This window comes from Drosophila guanche, unplaced genomic scaffold, assembly GCF_900245975.1.
Source record: "Drosophila guanche unplaced genomic scaffold, DGUA_6, whole genome shotgun sequence".
NCBI lineage: Eukaryota > Metazoa > Arthropoda > Insecta > Diptera > Drosophilidae > Drosophila > Drosophila guanche.
In genome coordinates, this window is record NW_022995750.1 from 5,612,332 (window position 1) to 5,634,206 (window position 21,875).

At 41.6% G+C, this 21,875-nt stretch overlaps 1 protein-coding gene across 1 annotated transcript; it reads right to left on the reverse strand.

Moving 5' to 3' along the window:
* Positions 1–4,858: 4,858 nt before the first annotated feature.
* Positions 4,859–21,320, reverse strand: LOC117586430. Its single transcript, XM_034276467.1, has 6 exons — positions 20,515–21,320; positions 8,145–9,187; positions 5,991–6,228; positions 5,712–5,926; positions 5,541–5,646; positions 4,859–5,433 (listed from the first exon to the last, which is right to left on the reverse strand). Exons 1-6 carry the CDS (start codon positions 20,831–20,833, stop codon positions 5,276–5,278), a joined length of 2,079 nt encoding a protein of 692 aa, XP_034132358.1. The 5' UTR covers positions 20,834–21,320; the 3' UTR covers positions 4,859–5,275.
* Between the last annotated feature and the right edge of the window lie 555 nt (positions 21,321–21,875).

Here is a 21,875-nt window from a genome sequence, read left to right on the forward strand (position 1 = left end):
CAAAGTACGGATCGCAATCTCATAAAGCCAATTCGAATATTTGCTTAAGAATGCCATAAAAAGGGCACAGGGATAAGCCATAAAACCGTGTCTGGTACGAGGGATACTAAACATTTCCCTCCAAGCAACCTCTGACACTCACTGACACCCTAGGCCCCGATACTCGTAATAAATATGTATGTTTAGGTAATAAAAAAGTTAACTTGGAGTTCGTTAAACCAATGCCCGGACTCCAAGCCTAATGTAAGCCGTGCCTGTTCGACTTTTTTAATTGTACTTGGGCCAATAATTTTTTATTGCTTTTTAAACGCTGCGCTACGTGCAGAAAATAAAACAATTGTCGGGGTCACCATTATAGGGCGCCTTCCAGGCATCATCTAAAATAAAGCCAGTACCACAAATGTTGTAAACAACATATAATTTGATTGTTCGTTCGACGGGGTGTGGCGGGCATTTTCTAATTAAAATTTGTACTGCAAATGCTTTAATTAAAGCCGCAAGGTGAGCGCCAAACTTTATGGCCAATACAAATTTTGGGGAGGATTTTGTGCTGGCTGGAGTTATTCCAAATAACTTTTTCCAGACAAAGTTTACTTGGTAATTTATTGAGTTTGCATTCGAGGGCAGCTTTTAATTAGCAGAAGGACGAACGATTCTCACACCACGAAAAATCGTAGCTTAAGTAAATTGTCAACACCAACCGGAATGGGGCCATGCATTATGGAAGGAAATTTCGAAGGAAATTGGCCGAATGACCCAATCTCTGGAGTTCAAAACTTTTTATATTTTGTCTCACAAGTGACACACTGGAAACAGGAACAAGGAACAAGGGTTGAACAAGGATTGTCTTTAAATATTCAGTGCTCAGTTGCTTTTCTGTGGATTTGGGTTTTATTTCCATTCGATTTGATACCATTTTGAGGGAACTAAAATAAAGGCTCTCTTCTATAATGTGTGTACTTATGTATGTGTGTTTGATGTTCTTTATCCTTCTTTATTTATGTGTGAATGAATTCTTCTCCCAAGTAAATAAATCTTAGTCAAACTCAAGACCATTCAACCAATTCATCAATTGAGAACTTGCCCAACTTCACAACAGAATTCCTATCTATTTTTAGAGTATTCGATATTCTGAAACTCCCTTTTTGTTTGCGACTTTACCACTTGGCGATGACGAAAGAAATTTGCTGTGAGGGCAAAACTTGTTATTTTGCTCTTCAACTTGGTCCTGGTGCTGGAGCTGGTGCTGGTGCTGTTCCTGGGTTATCTCCCGTCCAACATCATAATCAGCAGCAGCATCAGGAGTGTACGTATAGAAGCGGCAACAGCAGCATCAGTGCCATCATCATAATTTGCTGGCTGCGCTTATCGAACGAACGCCAAAAAAGTTAAGAATAATGTACACTTCAACATTTGTGCCATAGTTTGAAAAGAAAAAATTCACCAAATTGCGGAAGGCATTGGCTGAACCCGTGGCGGCAGAGGAAACAAAGGCCCGAGCCGAAAATAGCAAACATAACTTGAGCGAAGAATTTTTAGAGGGCTTCATCTCATTTTTTTGGGTTATGGTAGAACTTCCATGTTCCTTTTGTTTGTCCTGTGAGTACGTACACAACGGTTTACAATCGTTGTGTGTGTGTGTGTGTAATACGAGCTGTGTAATGCAAATGAAATGAGATTTTGTTCAGCGAGGTATTCATTAAAGCGCGCCGATTCGGGGCCCACAAATTGCATTGGCCAATGGCCACTGGCCCCTGGCAGGCTCCACAGACTGCCAAATGTGCAAATATTTATAACTGCAAACAACAGTGGGGCAAATTCATTGGCTCTAATAGCCTACTGCCAGTTGGAGGAGCACAATGTGCGGTTGAACAGCTCTGCAGATATGCAGTATGTGTGTAGTAGTCGATTCCCATTTGGAATGCTCTTTGCATGGCCATGGCCATGCCCATTCCCATTAGCATCATCACCATCAGATTCGATGCTTCTGCCTGCGTGGCCAAGCTCTCGTTCCTCCTCCTACCCACAAGGCAAATTTGGTTGATAATGATTTGCATTTACGGGCATTACAGCAAACACATTTCTGGATGGTCGATGGTGGAGCCGAACTGGACCCGTTCCCGGCATGGACCTAGTTCGGATCGCTAATGCGAAATGGTTGGGATTCCTTGGACAGAAATGTATTTTTCAATGTAATTTATCTTCCTCAAATTGAACGGTTCCACAGACACATCCACGATAAGAGCACAACTGACGTTCATTGGAGGCCTAAAATGTCGAGAAAAAAGTGATTACCCTTAACTCCTCTCACAGTTAAAGTAAAGAGTAGACCATCATGTCGTCTGTTGACTCTAAAAATGTATGGTTCAATACAATTATCTAAAGATTTCTACTGACTTATTTACTTGGGATTTATTTACTTTATTTTGTGGATATGCGGGTGCTCGACTTTCCCAAATTGTGGCTTATGGGTTTTGTCTTTTAAGTTGTGCTGTTTACAGAAATGTGATACCACAAACACAACACAGTTGGACTTCACTCTGCCAAAAGTTAAGCCACGAAAAATACTTTCCCCGAACTTTAATGCTGCAGGGCGGTATCTTCCTACAAAAAAATATGTTGAAAAGATTGAAAAGTTCAAGCTGAATGACCCAAGTGCAGGGCAAGAGTAAGTAGAGGAGCTACTTCGAGACATCAAAGACATAAAACGCACTCACACTTTCCGAGAAGAGAAGGGTAGAAAACTCTCCACAAACAGAACGGGAGCTGAGTCCTTCAGTAGTGAATGGGAAAAGGGAACAGGAGCACATTTTCCATGGAAGAAAGGGAAACATCCTATATAAGGGAAAGTGAGACCACGAAGAAAGACTGTCTCGCTGTTAACCCAATTAAAGGGGCGTGGGTCAGCATCAAGAACAGAAAAAATCCGTTACACGACAAACGGTCAAGTCTGCGCCGGATGTCATTCGGTGCACTCGTCTCTGTGTTTCATGTAGTCTCGAGTCATTATGCCAGGGGAGTTGTCCCCAACAAAAAGCAAACAAATTTTGAGAAAGTTCAAAAGAAAAGACAAAAAATAAAGTGAAATTAGGATATCCGATATCCGAACCGAGAAACACCCTGTAAAACGGAGTCATTTTTTATTATCAGGAAAATATTCATGATTTAATATCACGACATTGCCTGGCAGAGTATAATGTTTTATCAAATGTCCTTAATTTTTTTGCAGTCAAGGACAACATCCTTTGACAAAGTATGAGCTGACTGCAATAATTCGATTGTGTGACAGAGAACGAATCGAATAAAAATTCAAATGAAATCTGCTCTGAAATGGAAGCGATGGGAGAGACAAATTTGAACCGATATTGAATATATTTAGCCTAGAAAAAATACAAATAAATGTTAGATGAAACTGCCACGCTGAGAGTGTTCACTTGACTTTCACTTTTGTCATTTTCTTGGCTTTCGCTTTGTTGTTGCTTATCTTAAAGTTTTATTTTTTCTGGTCCATTTTTTTTGTGTGTTATTTTATGCTGGATTTTATTTTTACTCTGCTCGAGCGTTGAGTGTTGAGCGTTCAGCAAGGACATTTCCAACTGGCTTCATCTTGTTTGACTTTTCCTGCCTTGACGGGGGAGCTTGCTGAGTTGTTGGACTTAAGGCAGAAGCTCCCTCTCGCCTTTCGGGCCACCATTCCTTCCGACTGGCTGTCGTCGGGCGAGTCAGTCATCAGCATCAACATCAGCAGCAACATAGTGAAAAATATTTACTGCCTTTCTTTCTATCAGCCGTCTCTCTCTTTCCTTGCTTTGTGTACCCATCTCTCTCTCCTACTGTTTCTTGTAAATTGCTTCGCTTACGTCCAACCAACACGATTTGCCTTCTTACTCCTCCTCCTCCTCCTCCTTAAGCTTCGCCTTGACAGGACAACGACAAATTTTACGTGTTGTTTCTTATTTTTACTTCATACTTTTGTTGGTTTTATTTTTTGGTTTGTTTTTTTTATGCTCTCAGTAGACGGAGATGTGATTTCCACTGCAATAAAATAGACTCTCTACCTTAAAGGCTTTATGGCCCCTGGAATTCGCCAGTTTATGGTTTCCGTTGTTTTTATGCACTTCACCAGTCCTCATTTTTCATTCTCCATTCTCGTTTTGGTCGGGCTCTAAGTTTTTGGCTCATTTGTGTTTCCCTTTCGTCACTTTGATGTCCTGCGATGGGTCAGAGTTGGAGTTGGAGTTGGAATTAAAGTGGAGCCTAAATTACCATAAAAAATATTAAATTATTTATGCATATCGCAATTGAGGAAATTCTTTTGCTGGTCTCCCTCTTTTGTTAGACCTCCGTCAACTGAGGGTCAAGACGGTATCCGTTGGGTTACATTAAATCTGGGACTCTGGTTTCTTTTGGGGTTTATTTTGTCAGTGGCTATTGTTAAGCTTGTGGATGGAGGTTTAGAGATTATAAGTTCATTTAGTAAGGGACTACATAATACTTACTTTGAGGACAGTAAATGGACGTGTATTGGCGAAAAGAGACTGCTCTTAACGTGATGAAGCTGTGAAGAGTCGGACACTTTCCGTTTATTATAATATAGGTATGGCAAAACGATTTAGATGCAATATGTTCAAACATATTTTTGATCCTAATGCCAAGCAAACATTTTTCAGATCAAACTAAATTAATGAAAATTATAACACCCAAAGGGGTAGAGAGATAGGAAAAATTGCATTATATTTACGCAGATTTTAAAACACACACCATGTAATTAGCCTAGTTTTGATACCAGATAGAACACTGAGATGTCAATTGAGTTTCACATGATTTATTGAATGCATTTTATTTATGAATTTCTTGCTGATTTCTGTGTTAAGTTTTTAGAATTTTAATCATTTTCTGACAATAATCTAATTATTGATTCGTTTTCACAACTTGAAATGGCGAAATTCCGCTCGTGTATCTATGACTAAAATATTCATGTACAGTAGATTGAATTGTATGGGAAGTACGGGGAGTACGAGTGCGAGTATTTGACACCCAGACATGAGAGTTATGGTAACATTTAACCTAATCATAGAATCCTACTTCCATCTCCCGCCGTCTCTGCTATTTACAAGGCCGCCTTTAATTAATCTCTAACCTAAATTACGTAACTGCAGATGGCGCAAAAGCTTACAAATAATTGGAAGCTGGACAGCAATGTCCGCAGCATCCAAGTCAGCATCCTCAACCATGTGTCCGTGCGTCCATGCGTCCCGTCTATTCAATAGTCGAGTCACGTCTGGGGTGTGTGCAACGGTCCCTGCAGCGCCCCAAGGAGTCCCAAGAGTCCCAGCATCCAAAGCATCAAGTGGGACGTGCTTCTCCCGCTGGTGCTCGTCCTTGTCTTTGTCCACGACGCCGTTGACATGATGGCCGATGCGGAATATTCACCTGTTGGGCAATCCGTAATTCGTGGTGACGACAGTTGCGATTAATATGAATCATTCGACCTGACACACATTTTGTGTGATGGCAGGGGGCTATGGAATGGGACTTACCGCTGAGGACGTGCAAGTCCACTGAGACGGAGACACTGTTTGATGGCTGGCACGTATAATTGCCGGAATCCTCTTTACGCACGACCGGTATAATTAATGAACCGATCTGCAATCAATGTGTATCGTCAGTGGGAGCTAACTAACTGCCTGGCCCGTAAACACTTCACTTACCGTATTCTGATTATCACCCACTGTCCCGAAGATATTGCGATCGAGCTGTGTGTACCACCCAGTCCGCTCATCGCTTTCGCTCACCTTCTTCTGGCCCCGGAACCAGATGATGTATTTCGGTGGATCCAGAGTCCCCCGCACGATGCAGTGCAGGGCCACCTTGCTGCCGGCCTTAACGAAGCGACTCTGATCCCCAATCAGCTCAGTCTTGGGTGCTGTAAGATTGGGAATATACTTTCGTAAATTAACGCTATACTTGGATCTTCGAAAAGTACTCACTGACTATCTCCAAATGTACTTTGGCACTGAGCTTCGGTTCGGTGGCCATTTGGCACTCGTAGCCGCCCGCATCGTCGGGCACTACGTACTTGATCTGCAGCGACCAGGTGTAGTCATGTTCTTCCTGGAAGATCGACTGGAAACGCTCATCCGCTATAAAGGTAGTCTCGTCCACACTGATAATGTGGTTGTCGCGCATGCGCACCCACGAGACGGGCTTGTCGGAGAGGCGATGTATCTGAAAAGAAGAATCGAAAATTTAATCAGAAGATATAAATATGCTGCGTATTCATTAGCAGTTAATACTCGTAAGTAAGCTCCTTATGAACGATTGCCATCTCAATATCTGACATAATCATTCAGACATCAATTTATCAAGCACAAGCTTGGGCAAACTATCATTTGCATAACTATTATTATGTAAAACCTTGGCCAATCTGCCGCTAATGAGCTTTCACGCATTTCATTCGCTGTCAACTAATCCATACATGAATAATTAGCAAGGACCCGGACAGAGAATGGCACTAATCCGAGCACGTTGCCCTGTCGTTCTGGTGTCAGGTTAAAACATCTGATGGCTCAAGCGCATCAACGGACAGCAAATCAGATCCAAACGAATCTCTAACGCCATGAAATGGAAATGAGATGGGAGGTGGATGGAGGTGCTTATGTTTTTGCTGAAATATTCTCATAGTTATGTGTGTCTTTCCTTTTGCTTTTGGGCTCATCTTCGTGGCGTGTTCTGTTTGGGGTTTCTTTTATTTTCCGTTTCCGGTTCTGTTTCTGTTCTGTTTCTGCTCCTGGTTGTGGTCCGACACAGATCAGCATAATTTCATTTGCATATCAACAATTCATTCTGTTTACGTTTATTTTTTATGACGCAAACAAGGCTCCCGGCACCAGACACTGAGCCAAGAACCAGCCCCAAGCCCAAGCTCAGGACCAGGCATCTATTTAACGTTTACAATTCCATACAATTTATTTATTTTTGTTCACCCACTCTCATTCTGTTATGTTTTGTTGTGGGATTGTGCTCTACAGATACAGATACAGATACAGATACAGATATGTACATATGTATAATATCTGAGGAGGAAGAAACACCTACAGACGCATGTAAATGAATGCCTGTTGTGGCTGAATTTGAAATCATTTCTGCACAAATAAGTGTGCCTCTAGGTGGATGTGTGAAAGTCTGCGCCCGTATCCGTGCCTGAGTGTTGGTGTGTGTGTGTGCAATATGTAAATGCTAGTTTTATCTCCGGTCCGTTGAAATTAAAAAGGAATTCAGAAACAGTCAGCAAGTGAGAAAAGGATGAAGAGCCCGCTCCACTGTGAGACATGCAGTCTGTCTTACCCTCGTCAGTAACTGAGTCAGGGTCGTTCTACATTGAGTGGTTACAGTTTTCATCATTGCCCACCAAGTCTCATGCAACTCAGAGCTTTAAGTATTGGCTTATCCCCTTAAACTTAGTCAGAGTGATTAGGATTTTGGGAAGCAAGTTTTTAGACAAGCTTTGAAAGTGTCACAGCACTTTCGTGCAGTTAATTGAACTTGATTGTAGGGAATTTAAAAAAAAGGCAAAGGGAATATGAGCACCATGTGTACCGAAGTTCATGTCTATGGGTTTTGGTTAGGTTATGAAGAACAGTAGTGACAGTCCGTAGGCCAGAGAGGTGCAGACAGAGGCCTTTATCATGGGCTAAGACAACGTGGGGTTAAAATAACTTAAGCAGATTCGGGAATAATCATTTGGAAATCTACGGCACGTTGATCTGGTATATTTTATAGGAATTGGGCAACTCTCTTCGCTGTGAAATTCGAGCCCCAAAACCATCATGTAAAATGCCACTCTTTAAGCACTCTTTAAGCGGATTAGCCGTTCTCGCAGCTATGTATTTATGACACGTGACATTTAATTCAAATTTAATATTCGCAATTAAATGTAAGCGCATATTAAAAACCCTTTTACGAGCGATACCTTTAAGGCTTAGCTGACTTACATCACGCGCCCTAACCAAGCCCCCATCAACCAGCCAAAGCCCACACCAAACCCAGAGATTATGCGACACACAAGAATGGTGGTGGTAGGGGGGATTGTGGGGCCGAGTGGGACAGGAAGAGAGAGTGATAGAGAGAGATTACTCACTCACCTGGCATGGCATGTAGGCGTGATTCCCCATTTGGGCGGTGATGTTTAGCACCGGCATTGTCAGGTTCCGTCGGACTGGCTGCCCGTCCCCGTCGACTGCCGCCCGGTGGGCGGCCAAGTACGAATGCTGCTCATCAAACATTCGCCGTCGCTGCTCCTCTGGCGACAATGTCGCTGCCTCCGCTGATGCTGCTGCAGCTGCTGCGGCTGCTGCTGCTTTTGTTTCCTCTTCCACGGCTGCCGCGGCAGCAGCCGCCGCATCGGCTGCAGCGCGGTAAGCTGGCAAATCCGCTGCCGCGAAAACGGGAAACGGCGGCAGGAAGGTGGGTATGGAGAAGCCCTTGGTCAATGAATCAGCCCCACCCGGATGCGGTAGCGACAGTGGCCGCAACGAGTTCTTTTCATCATCCTCAGCAGGCAGCTCTGCTCTTTCCACTGCCGCGTTTTCCAATTCCTTGCTCTGGTTCTCTGCTGGCAGCGTTTCAATGGAGTTGTGGCCATCCGTTTCCGTTGATGCTGGATAAATTGTTGATATGAGCATCGCTGCTGTCGCTTCAGCTGTTGTGGTCGCTGTCGTACGCTCTTCTGATGCTGCTGCTGCTGCTGCTGCTGCTGTTGTTGCTGTTTCTGCGGCTGCATTTGCTGTCTGTGGCGCTTTCTCTATTTGCTCTAGTGCTTGCTCTTCTGCGTACCGAGTATTTAGCCCAATTTGTGGTGACTTGGTCGCTCCTATCGTTGCTCCTTCTGCTGCTGCTGATGACACGCCCCGGGCTACGGCCGTGCTTGTTTCCCCTTCGCTCGGGCTCGTTGAGGCTGCCTCGGTTTCTGCTGTTTGTTTTTTTGCTGTCGTCAAGTTGCTGGCTGTCGTAATTAGATCGTTTTGTGTTGTCATTGGCCTATCTGGCAGTGTGGATCTCGGGGCTGCCATAAGCTCTGTCTGTGTTTGTGCCGCTGCCTGTACCTGCCTGACTGCTGGTCCTGGCTGTACGCTTGCCTGTGGCTGTGGCTGTGGCTGCGGCTTTGCCTCGCTGCAGGTGACAAGCTCTGTGGAGCATGCAAAATAAACCAGAAATTGTTTGGACAATCCTTGAATTAAAGCAAAATATTTAACGAGAATTTTGTGGAAAGATTTGGGAAAATTCCGGCACTTTTATTCATAAAATTAAATGGAAATGTAATAAAGAATATAATGAGATATTTAAATTACGTTTGATATTCAAACTGTGATATTTTCTAAGAAGCTTGAAAGCTGGAACTCAACACTTGTTCATCCCAGCAGGAGTAAAACATAAATTGGCTCAAATTTCCTTTCGTTTAAATTTAACTTTTTAATTTCTGACATAATCATGTTACAAAAAACCTGTTTATTGAAACGAATTTGATTTAATTTAAGCCCAATAGATCCAATTATAATATTGTATTGAATTTGAATATTCAATACTGCCCATATTAAAGGCGTACTTTTAAATAATTCATAATTCATAACTGTAGGCAGAAGTTGAAATTAAATTTACTCGCAAATTCACACTTTTCCAGCCAGAATCAAAGAGGACACGGCAGTGTGTTTCGTTTACATTTAATGAAATTTACTTTAAATTGAATTCAAATTAGCTTTCAATGCTTCCTACTATATCTGCCTTAGGATTAGGATTTTAAATAATTTGTCTGTGCTGTCCAACCCTTTGCGCATCCTTCCGAAATGATTCCCTTCCCTTTTTGCAACTTTTCAAACATGGCTATGGTTTGCGTTTTCGCTTTATTTTCAACTTAAATCAACAAATTATAATCTTTATTATTTGAGAGTTCATCCCCTTAAAATCTTTTTGTAAAAAGCGAAAACAAATATTGAAAATTTATTTTCAAATTGAAAAAGTTATCAATAAATGAGTGTAATAAATTCTAGTGGAATCACATCAAAGCGAAAATTAAGAAATATTATTGCAATCCTCTTATCCACGGAGCATGAATTGAAATTCCAATGAAATGTCAACCTCTCTCTTTCCCTCTCTGTCTCACTTTCTCACGGATTCTCTGAAACTCTCACGGTTCTCTTTCAGTGTTTGTGTCACACACAGTCGCACATGTATTCCGTTTCAGTTAATTTTCAATTACGCTTTTATGCTAATTAAAATCATAAAAATTTGCCGCTTAATGTCACTGCCTGTGGTGGCTTTCGTTTCATTTTGTTTCTTTTTCTCTGTGGCAGTTTTTTTTTAGTGAATAAAAGTTGTTTGTTTTTTTGTTACTTTTGGCTGCCTTTTTCCATTTCCTTGCCCGGTCTCTGTTTCCCTTTTAAACTTTTCCTTTTTATGTTTTCCCACTGTGCCGCTGTGCCCTAGAGGAAACTCACCGACAAAAAAGAAATGGTAACTTTAGCTTCATAATCATTTCATATACACGTGTACTCCCAGCGTCCTTGGCCTATGGTTCGGGGGAAATTAAAGTCCCATACCACGCCATACGCCACCTGGCTTTAATTACCAAACTGAAATGCAGCACAGCAGCGTCAATATTTATATTTGTTTTATTTAATTTATGATATGTTTGAATTTAAATTGTAATTATTATCCAGTCATAAATTTGTCATCCGTATCTGTTCGATGTTTGTACAATTCATGACCGAAACTAATTTAATTTTTAAAAGCGGTATTTATGGATTACAAAGTGCATGTTCGTTTATGGAAGCTTACAAAAAATGAAGCGAATTTTTCGTGAACCGTTCTAAAAGGTATTCCACAGTCGAATTCCCAGTGCATGGCCCTGGAATGCTGAACTTTTTGTTTTCTTTTGTGCAAATAAATTGAAGGCCCATCAATTTGTGCAAAACTTTTTTAAAAGATTACAAAGCTAATAACTTCAGGCAATAAATATCCAAAGACCAAGCAGAAAAAGAAAACATCTCCCAGAACTAGCCGAAAACCACAGGAATGATTAGCTCAACACTCATCCCAGAATCGGAGGAACTTTCTTTTTTGAGCAACTTTCTGCACCGACACTCAACGCAGGACATGTTTGTCTTGGGGCTAAGCATCCACTAATTTGTGGGGGTGTGTACCAAGAATAGCTAGCAGACTTGAACTTGGCAGCAAAGGCATTGAAGTGAAAAGTTTTTGAGCAAACCACAAAAACAGGCAACAAGAGGAAGAGAAATGAGGACTGCAATTGAAATCATTTCAGTTTCACCAAGTCGGAGTACGAGTAATTCTATAAATTTGTCGTTTGATTTTAGAAATTATTTTAGAAATTATTTTTTATGATGAAACTTGACAATAAATATTATTTTATTACACGAAAAGTTTTGACCCTAATCACGCAAAGAAACCAAAAAAGAAAAACCCGAACACATCCAGAAAATCCTTTTAATATCCCTTCCATGGATCTCTCACCATACGTTGAACCGGTCATATCCACTAGCGTTAATTTTGATTAACATTTAGCCTGCATAATGAACCTTCTACCTTCAATACCTTCATATTGAAACCAGGACTCATTTGCGGCTACCTTCAGCCCAAGTCCCTCCCTTACCCCTAAGGAAATCCCGGACAAGTTCAATGCTCAATGAGTTTGTGGGCAGTGAGGCTTTGTGCTGATTTCAGGGCTAAGATTTCAGTGGCACGATAAAATAGAATTTGCATTTTTAAATTATTTCATTTCACGTTCTTGTCAGGGCCCATGATTTAGGTAGGGCAAGCCAATTCAACCATTCCGGTGGAATCCGTTCTCGTGTTACCTTCAGCTTCAGTTGGCCAGAAAATCTACGTGTCTCGCTGGCGAGAAAGGATGGAAAGAAAAAAGAGAATCCACACAGGGCAACCGCATAAATTTCCCTCACGAAATCATTTCCACCGAATGCGTGTGATTTGCCTGTGTTGATAAGGTCCAAACGAATCCCAGTTTCAGGCTCTGGCAAAAAAAGGTACCCAACGAATGTGAAATTTTTGTTAAAATGCAAATTGAAAATTTCACTAGCCCACACCGTAAAGAAAAAACAAAATAGTAAATTTAAAATCCACCACTGAGCTGTACACTTTTTCCTGTGGTTTGTTTTGCTCTTTATTTGGGTTTTCAAGACTTGCCATGCTTGGATCCAATACTGAAAGAGATCCAACCAAACCCAGATAGAAAGTGTTGCTCAAGGCAGAGTTTGCGTTTTCAATTAAAACCGATTTAGCCGGCAATCAATTCGGTTTTGATTTCCTCCCAAAGGACCAAACCAACTAGCCAAACAATGAAAAAAAGAATTTTATTTTTGTGCAAAACTGAGTATTTGTAATTCGTTAGGAGCAAAGAGAATTTATTTGATGTTACGACTGCGCAGTACCTTCTTATTTCGGTGTTTATTTTGTCTGTATCATACAGCTACAAAAAGACGGCATACTCTTTGACCTCCCTGGATACCCCTTGCGAAAAACATGGCAAAAGAAAGGCACAAGAAGCAGGACGATGCCACAAAACTATGCCCCTTAAGCCGATTAATTTTCTGGGCTTTTGCCGTGTTCTCCCTTTTGTTTGCTTTAGCACGGGAGATGAAAAAAGGCCTCAGCATGAAGTGTGATCTAGCCATTTACCGCACTTGACGATATCCAGACAGACAGACAGACGGACAGGCATCCAGATACACAGCAGATAGAGTGAAACGTGCAATAACATTCAAATTGTTTTCTTACTCTCACTCGTCGCTCAGGGATTGCCATTGCCCGTTGGCATGCCATGCCTCTCGAACGACCCCCATTTGTGGGTGCTATTCGTCCGGTGAGATTGGAACTAAAGTCCATATTTTAAGCCAGAATAAACTGCTCGCTCGGCTCAGCTCGACTCGACTCGACTCGAACGCCAGCTGAATAGTAATGCTCACAAATTAGGCACACGGCTGGTTCAAAAATTACTCAAATTGCCTTTCCACTCGGCAGCGATAGAGTGAGACAGAGAAAGAGACACAAAAAACTACCAACAAGAGCAGCGGCTGCACCAGAAGCAGTTTTTGCAAATGAGTGTGTGGTGTGTGTGAGTGTGTGTGAGTGTGGGCTTATGTAAATTGTGAAATTGGTTTAGACAACTACAAAATGTGGCGCCGCATTAGACTGGAAGACCATCAGCATCGTCAATGTCATCAGCTCCGGCGAACAGTTGCACAATGGGTGACAGCTGGCGGAAAAGTGAACAAAAGTTCAGACAGACTCCAGTGAAGAAGGAACCTGTTTCAATGATGGTCCAATATGCCCGATTCTAAATCCATTGACACCCTCTGTTCAAATGCAAATCCTTATTTTCGTTTGTGTTGCTCCACCTTTTTCATTTACTTTTCCAAAAAAGATATTTTAAGCACAACAAAATGTGTCATACAAAAAAAAGAAGACTACGTCCTTTGGGCATTTCCATAAAAATAATTAAAACAACATTTTTAGCAGACCAAAAACTGTGTATAAAATCACATAATGACCCAGGGCAATGCAAAAGTTATTCATACAACGAAAAACCAAAAAGCTTTCAAAACTATTCTCATTTAATTCTTTCAAAACTGTCTAAGCCCTTCCCATTGTACAGGGCACTGCCATATGCCATGCACCAGCACTGCTGGTTCGTGGCAATGACGCAGTCACCTGATGGGTTTGAGAATCAGTGAGACGGAGGGATAGGTCCAGACTCGACCATATGGCGCTTTGACCCCTTAGTTAATATTTCATGGATTTTGCCTTTTATGGTGTCCACAGAGAAAGAAGAACGCAAAAAACTGATTGGATTTAGTAGCTGAAGCTGAACATTTTCCTATAATATTGATTAACTTTGCAACAAATAAAATGAACGGCAGTTTAATTAAATTAAATATTTGCTTTTATGCATTTTGTTTATCATTATTTTCAGATATTTTTAGATGTTTTTTGTTTAGTTTTCTGCATAAATTTGTGTATAAAGAAATGTATTTGAATTTCAAATAAATACTAATAATAACTGAGGAACGTTCAAATTGTTTTTTGCGGAATTTGTGTGTGGGGAAAAAACTTTAATTGCAAATTATAAAAACCTCTCCTGAGGCTGAATTTCCAGCTAGCTGACCCGGCAAAGGTCAAAAGGTAATAATCTGCACAATCTCCCCGGCACGTGCATCATTAGCGTAGCATCAGGACACTCCAGGACACTCGCATCGCATCGGCTTGGGCCGAATGTTAAAACTTTTGCTGGTCTTCTTCACATTTCATGTAATTATAAAAAATATGCGTGCCCACGCCCACACCTCTACCTCCCCCCAAAAAATATAAAACCAGAGTAATTACATATCAAATAAAAAAACATCAGGGCTTCTGCAAAGGACCAAATGGCAGCGGCGCCGTGGCCATAATTAAAACGTCGAGCCCTGCTGGCCAAAGAAGACACCGTCGGCCACTTGACTCTTGGCCAGAGCTGATGCTGAGGCTCCAAGAGAAGCCGTATGGCATCCGGATCCGTATCCGTATCCGACCGTGGAAATTCGCAAAGGCACAGCCCACACACAAGCCACAAACACAAACTTTTCATTGGGGAGCACTTTGGATTATGGCCGCCTCGAGTGCACATAAAACACGAGCCCGAGTACGAGGACGAGCATGAGGACTTGAGGATTGCTGCATCCATCTAACTTCGCTTATGGGAGCGCAGAAAGTGTGGGTGTGTGGCGGATAGTTGTGTCGTCAGATTTATGCCCCTCTCTCTTGCTGCGGGTTAACCATCTTAATGAGTCTCCTTTGGGGCACCGCCAAGCAATTAATGTTCAAATGGGCTAAATTACTTGCTGGGAGACACATCAAATGGGGCAACATTTGAACGAATCCTAAACCCAAAAGGATATCCAGCAGAGTCATGAAAAACCTTGAAAATTTTTAAAACATTTCATTTAAATCTTTCAGAAAATTTGTCTCGACCATTTACAGAAAAAATGTATTAAAATGTAGTCAAAAAACATGCACAATATTCCATGACACATGAATAAAATAATTTCTTTTACTCAGCACACTCGATACATACATAATTTAAAAATACATGCAAAGAGTTGTCCAATTAAAGATGCAAGATACCCACAGCTTCAATAACAATGCCATTAACAATATTTGCCTTAACCGAAAGTAACCAACACGTGTAACACGCAATACACGAAACAGGACAGGCAGCAGTGCGTAGAGGCAACAGAAAACAGACAGAAGTGCGTATACGCAACGCTGGGCAATGCTCCAATTTCAATTTACGGCGAAACTGAAACGGGCTCTCAAAGGGGAAGAGGAGCGAGAAGGAGAGAAAGAAATTCGCCTTCTGCGTGTAAAAATACGTAGGACACGTAGACCGAGAGGAACACATAAAAATAAATTGAGCCGAGGCAGAGTCACCGACAAAAGTGGGTGTACGTACAAGTGCCAAGGGTTTCTGAGGAAGAAACTGTATTGAACATCCCCATAGACCCCCTTGCTTGGAGCTCATTCGCTGGCTTTGTGTAATTTTCACAGTGACACCCAGCATATGTTTCAGTTTTGAATGAATTCTGGGATAACGGCAGCAGAGAGCAATTTCCCACTAAACACATCTCCCACACCCTTATCGTCCATCCACGCAGGCAGTCAGCCGCACAGGCCACTCGAATGACTGAGCTCTCACCCACTCAAAAGCACCCACTCGAAGCCACCCACACTCATGCAAATGTATCTTAAATGCGTGTTTTCCTAGCATACAGATACATATACATTTTCTATAAGATTTCACGGCTGCTCTCAGCGAACTTTTATTTATTTATTTATTTTATGAGCATTCGCATTCGCATTCCGTAATTGTTTATTGATCGATTTGATAAATGCCACTTTAAATACAATTTTTCCACTCATTCTATACTCTCATTCGATTTTTTTTGTTTGGCCTCAAATATTTATGGGAATTCCAAGCACTTGTGATCAAATGTCATCGCAATGTGCATAAACATAAATAATTTATGACACAAAAGGTCCAACTTGATGAAGATGAATCAGGCTAGAAAAGACTCTCTGCAGGAAAAATTCCAATGGGAGCACAAGTCTTTGGGGAAATTAAACTGGCAAAAACTTCTGTTGAGATATAAGTTCATTTTGATGAATTTAAATGGATTGATTGTTTCCTTTTGGGGGGAGAAGGCTACCATTCCTGCCAAAGGGGAAATTGATGATGTTTAAACAATTTATAATAAATTCATATTCATTCGTATTTGATGAGGTGTTGCAGATACTCATGATTGACAATATTTGTTTGGTTTTCGGTTAACTTTTCGAAATTATCAGTTTGATTCAGATTATAGTTATCCTCATTTATAGGCTTAAGCATTATCAAACATTGCAAATATATTCTGACCTGAAATATTGCAAACATTTTCGCACAAATTGTGGAAATTAATGCCAGAAATGTTTTATATCCTAAATATTTCCATTGGCTTCATTAAAGCTCGGACTACATCTGCTCTGCTCTCTCTTTTTTCCCCAAATAAATCAGGGTAAATAATTATGCGAAATCTCAGAGAGATACTAGAATATCTCTCATGGCTGCTGTGGCTATCTAGTTGATTTTTATGGCCTCTTGGCTAAATATTTGGCCAGGGAGAGTTGTCCTGCAACAGGGAAATGGGAGAGGAGAAAGAGAGATTGGGAAAGTGAGGAGTGAAGAGGGAGTCATGAGGGAGGGTATCAGAGATAGAAAGAAGAAGGACGCTGCAGGGCAGCCATAAATAAGTAGGCGAACGTTGACCAAAAACAAAACAATTTTTCAAAGGACCTCCTGCCGGGATAGAGTCTGTCCGGGCGGGATCCGCTTTCTCTATGCCCCCAGCCCCATTGCCTGCTGCGATTCATAAATTTCCACATTTTGGCCTAGACGAAGCCCTCTTTCTGGCCATTTTGCCCTAGAGGAAGAACGGGCAGAGCCGGCTTTTTGGTCGTGTTTGTCTTGTTCTTTTCACACTTCGACAAGATATGAAGACAAGGCTCGTTGACTGCCGCTGCACTTTGTCATTTGTGGGTCATTTCTCGCCGTGCCTCTTCCTCTCTCTATCACCCTCTGGTTCTCTGATTCTCTGATTCTCTGCTCTTGTCTGAGCAATTAAATGCCCCTCACACACACATGCATTTGCTGTTGCTGTTTTTCTTGTTGTTGTCTTTGATTGCCCAAAGCGTCGACGCTGCGCTGCCCCAGTCGGTGCAGCTGCTGAACGGTTACTCCTTTGGACCCTCTGAATAATTTAAGCTCACATTTTGCGAACCAAAAGCGCATCAAGGACATTCAGCTTACACTGTTGGTGTGTGAGTGTGTGTGTTGGAGACAGGAAATTGTTAGTTGCATGGCGAATGAGGCACAGTGGGTGGCACAGCCAGCACCATTCATTGTTTGCCATGACTTGAAACCAAACGAAGATTGCCATACTTATACGATTATGTAGCTGTGGTATACTCGGTACACTGATGTTTATGTTTTGAAATAAGAGATCATTTCTAAATATATGTTAATTAGCTGTACCCATTTCGACCCCTGGGATAATACTTATGCACATTTTTACCTTCTATAATATATCAGTTTCAGATTCCAGATACCCGCAGAAATGGCTATATTAAGGCTATCAATAATGTATATTCCTTACATGACTGACAACCCTTACAAATTATTTCGTACCAAAAAGAAGTACTCAGCCGCTACTCTCAAAATTTCATAGCATACATTTTAGGGCTCCACAATGGGCAATTCTTTTTATGGCGTTGCAAACACGTTTCCTGGCAATTTGTTCCACCGTTAGATACTTTGTTGACCTGCGGCACTGTCATGTGTCGGTCAACCCCTCCTCAGCCTCCTGTGCCGCCAGCCTGTTGACTTGTGTTACAATATTTTCCGTCATCACAGGCTCAGTCCCAGGGACCAGTACCAGGCCCAGGACGCGGCCGAGGTCAGCTGACAATGTGTGTGCCACACACTCCACCTGCTATCAGAGAGCGTGAGACCGGGGCCAGCTCTACCTCTGTTGCTGTTGTCTGCCCACAAACCCATTTATAATTTATGAAGGTAAGCAAACACTTTTGGCCCTAACAGCAACGACCGCACACAGGACACGACATGCCGACCCCAGAGCTTCCTCTCTTAAAGGATTTCGGGGCCATTTCGGCCAGGTGATGGGCCCAGGCTCAGACCCCAAGTCAACCTGTAGCCAGCTTTGATTTGAGGCACAACTTTGCCGGCACATTTCCGAAATTAGCAGGCAGCCAGTACAATGCAAAGCAAACGTAAAAACTTCGTATAAAAGCCTCCCACAAAAAAAAAAAAAAATGAGAAATAGAAACCAAATTTTTGACCGAACAAAGCCAACAGCAAGACAAACTTCAGTTGCATTATAATTTCGAGTATTTTGGTGTGGAGGGGATATGGCTAAAAGTATGTGCTTTAGAGGTTGCATCTACTTTATTGCCCCATTCTGTATTTTCGCATAACGAGTTGCAGTCAAACTTTTCGACAGCGCATTCTGTTTAGGGATTTCAAGCCAAGAGCGCAGAGAGTTGATAGAGGGCAAGGGATGCACAGAGAGAATGGGCTTTAGGGGTGCCATCCGATGTGCCACTGAAAATGTGTTTATTAAACATTTTTTGGCAAGTTTTCAATTTCGTTAATGTTTCTCCCCCTTAGAAATTATAGGGCAGGAGTACCGAATGAGAGAAAAACTAGAGGAAAAGAGAAATGTGTTGCTTTATTTTTGCCATGATTATCGGCCAGCACGAAACAGCAGTTGAAAAGCAGCTGCTCCTGCTTCTGCTGCTGGGATCTGGGATCTGGGGTCCCAACGGGGTTAAGGACCTTCTGCAAACTATTTCTCATTCTCGTAATTTACGGAACCGTCCAAAGAGCATCTAGAAACTTTTACTGTTGATTTGTGTGCACAAAGGTTCATAAATATGTACAATTTACTTTATGTGATTTAAAGGATAAAAGCAAGTTTATGCTAAATGGAGTTTTGGGTGCGGAAAATTGAGGCTCAACTTGGACTAAATAAACTTTTTTAGCGTATAATTAAATCAAATAAATATAGCTGGGGAAAATGAGAGTATTTGAGGATTCAAGAGTTTTAGTTCAGCTCTAAAACAAGCAAATGAGATGAATAGAAAAAAATCCTGCATTATGCATAACCAAAGGATTAGGACCAAATAATCCTATAAAAATTTACAAAAAAGCTTCAAGTAGTTCTCAATGGGTTTATCACACTACGTTGCTGAAAATTCCACAGCATTAATGTATCTCTCCTAAGGCCTATCTCCAGTGTTAATTAAAAGCTTTTTAATCTGCCATTAATATTATTCCCTTTACAGCTCTGAAAATTAGTAATACCTTGTCGATTCGCGGCCCGGCTTAAACGATTTCAAACGATTTTTGTTTGGGCCATTGAATCCATTTAACCGCAACAAAAGCATGAATTTAATTGGAGAGTTTTCGGAAAGAGGTTCCCCTCCATTTGGCAGAAAATAATTCGTTAAGAAACACAGAAAACAGAAAAAGAAATACAAGTGGGGGTATACTCGTACTCCTTCTCGTTCTCGTACTCTTATTATGGATATGTATTGTTAGGGGCAAATTAAATGAACATCTCATTAGGCCAATGAAGTTGACTTAATTATGTTCTGAAATCAAATTAGACTCGCACCCCAAAACAAAAAGTTAGCAAAGAAGGAAGGAACCTAAGGGGCGGTGTTTTGAGAGGGGTTTCTCAAGTGGATGTCTATATCAGGACTCGTATTCCCTAGGTGGTTACTATGTCAGTGGTTTTTATTTCTTCACAAATTTAATAGAAGTTTATTTTTAAACTTCCGTTTAATACAATTTTCATACAAAAAATAAGTATCTCCAAATGATTACTTGGAAAGTTCTCACACAGACATTTGATCAAATTTAAGGACCATTGTTTTTCCTATTATTGCCGACCCTCATTTCCTCTGGTAATCTAATTTCAGCTAAATCAAATAAAACAAAGGGAGACTCAGAACCCCTCTCAAACCCAAAACCCCTCTCCAAAGTGACGCACCTGCCCATGCCATACCACAACACAGCCCCCCTCTTTCTGTCGTCAATTGTCAAGGACAAGTGAGAGAGAAAGCCAACGGCATTTCTGTATCTTTCTCTGTCCCACTGCTGATCCAGAACTACTAAAATAATTTGCCAGCAGCCATGACGCGTCTAGGGGACCCGCTTACGAGTGCCATTATCCCAGTGTGTGGGGGTATTTCTCTGTGGGTGTTTTTGAGTGTGTGTGAGTGCGACATGAATGCGTTAAATTAAATCAAAAATGTATGAAAGTCGCACACACAAACACACACACAGAGGGAGAGATAGAAAGAGAAGTGCCCCCGAGCTGTACTTACGCATCCCAAAGCCGAGCACCAGAAGGGCTGGAAGGAGATCCAGCCAAGATGCTGTCCGGGCTGCTGTCCTGGTGCCACGTAAAAATTGGCGACGTTGGCCTGAAGATGGTCCGCCCACGTCTCCTGCCCTCACTGTCATCTCTGCAGTTGTCAACGTGGCTGTCCTTCGCCGAGCTGGGGCTGTGGCGTCGGCGGTGGCTGTGACTGTGGCTGTGGCTGTGGCAGTCCCAGTGGCACAGTTCCTGGCTGCAATGACACTTACAGAGCCTTTTGTGCGCTCATTGTCCGCCTGCCTCCAATTGGGACTCGTTTGCGGCATCGAATCTGGCTGCTCCTGCTGCTCTGGCTCCTTGGACTTCTCTGACTCCTCGGTCGACTCCTTAGCAGACTGGGCTGATTGCACTGCGCCGTCTTGGCTGGCAAACTTTGTCGCATTCTCTGCGAAATCTCTATCTCGCCGTCGCTCCCCGAAATCCCAGTCGAAGTCTCACATAAATAGGTTTATTGAATTAATACACTGGGGGCTTGGACACTCTAGCCCCGTTTCTCCTATTTCCTATTTACTTTCTGCTCCACTTTGCTCTTATATGATTTTATTTTATTTCGTATTATGGCCAAGAATTACAACTTTCTTTTATGGCTTTTTCACAAGTTTTTCGGTGCGTTTCCTGCAAAAATTTTCCTGCATTTTCATTGTTTCGTTCTTCTCGTATTTCTCTCTCTTGCTTGATTTATATATTTATTTAAGTGTTTACGGTTCCGTTGAGTGGTGAACTTTTGTTGGCGCTGCAGTGGCATCAATATAAATATCATCAGTATTTAAGTTTATGATTTATGGAAAACACAGAGTCCCACGCTCCTTTCATTGATTTTGCTAAGTGAACACCGCCTAATCCTAAACTAAATGTGGTTGGGCATGAATGGGGAATATTTTTGTTTGTTTAGGGTGGGTTATCTAGACTTCTATCAAAATAAGTTAACGCTTGGAAATCTGAGAGAGTTTCAATATTAATTTCACACCACTTCAACAAGAATTTCCTACACAAATTTTAAATATTCAACAGATTGAGATAATTAATACAATTTTCACAATTTGGCTTTTACTCAAATTTTACAAACTCAACCCTTTCCTTCAAAAACTAACATTGACAAAGTCCTCCCAAATATCACAGCAAGCAAACAGCTTGCCATTAAAATGAGACATCCCTGCTCTAAATCCCTTTTATCGTCTTTATAAATATAAATCAAAGTTCAGAAACTTTGTTGCCACTTACACTCTCATAATCGTTTTGCAATTAATAATGTAAAATTCTCCTTATAGCTTCAGGTCTCTCCCACGCTCCTATTCACACAAAAAAGTT

What these genes read in the sequence shown, in the direction of transcription:
- LOC117586430 (XM_034276467.1), bottom strand. Translation starts at nt 20,833, where the DNA reads ATGCCGCAAACGAGTCCCAATTGGAGGCAGGCGGACAATGAGCGCACA. An exon ending in GGTGCTCGGCTTTGGGATGC is followed by an intron (nt 9,188 to 20,514) that starts GTAAGTACAGCT and finishes CATGCTCCACAG; the next exon opens with AGCTTGTCACCTGCAGCGAG. An exon ending in AGTACATTTGGAGATAGTCA is followed by an intron (nt 5,927 to 5,990) that starts GTGAGTACTTTT and finishes CCAATCTTACAG; the next exon opens with CACCCAAGACTGAGCTGATT.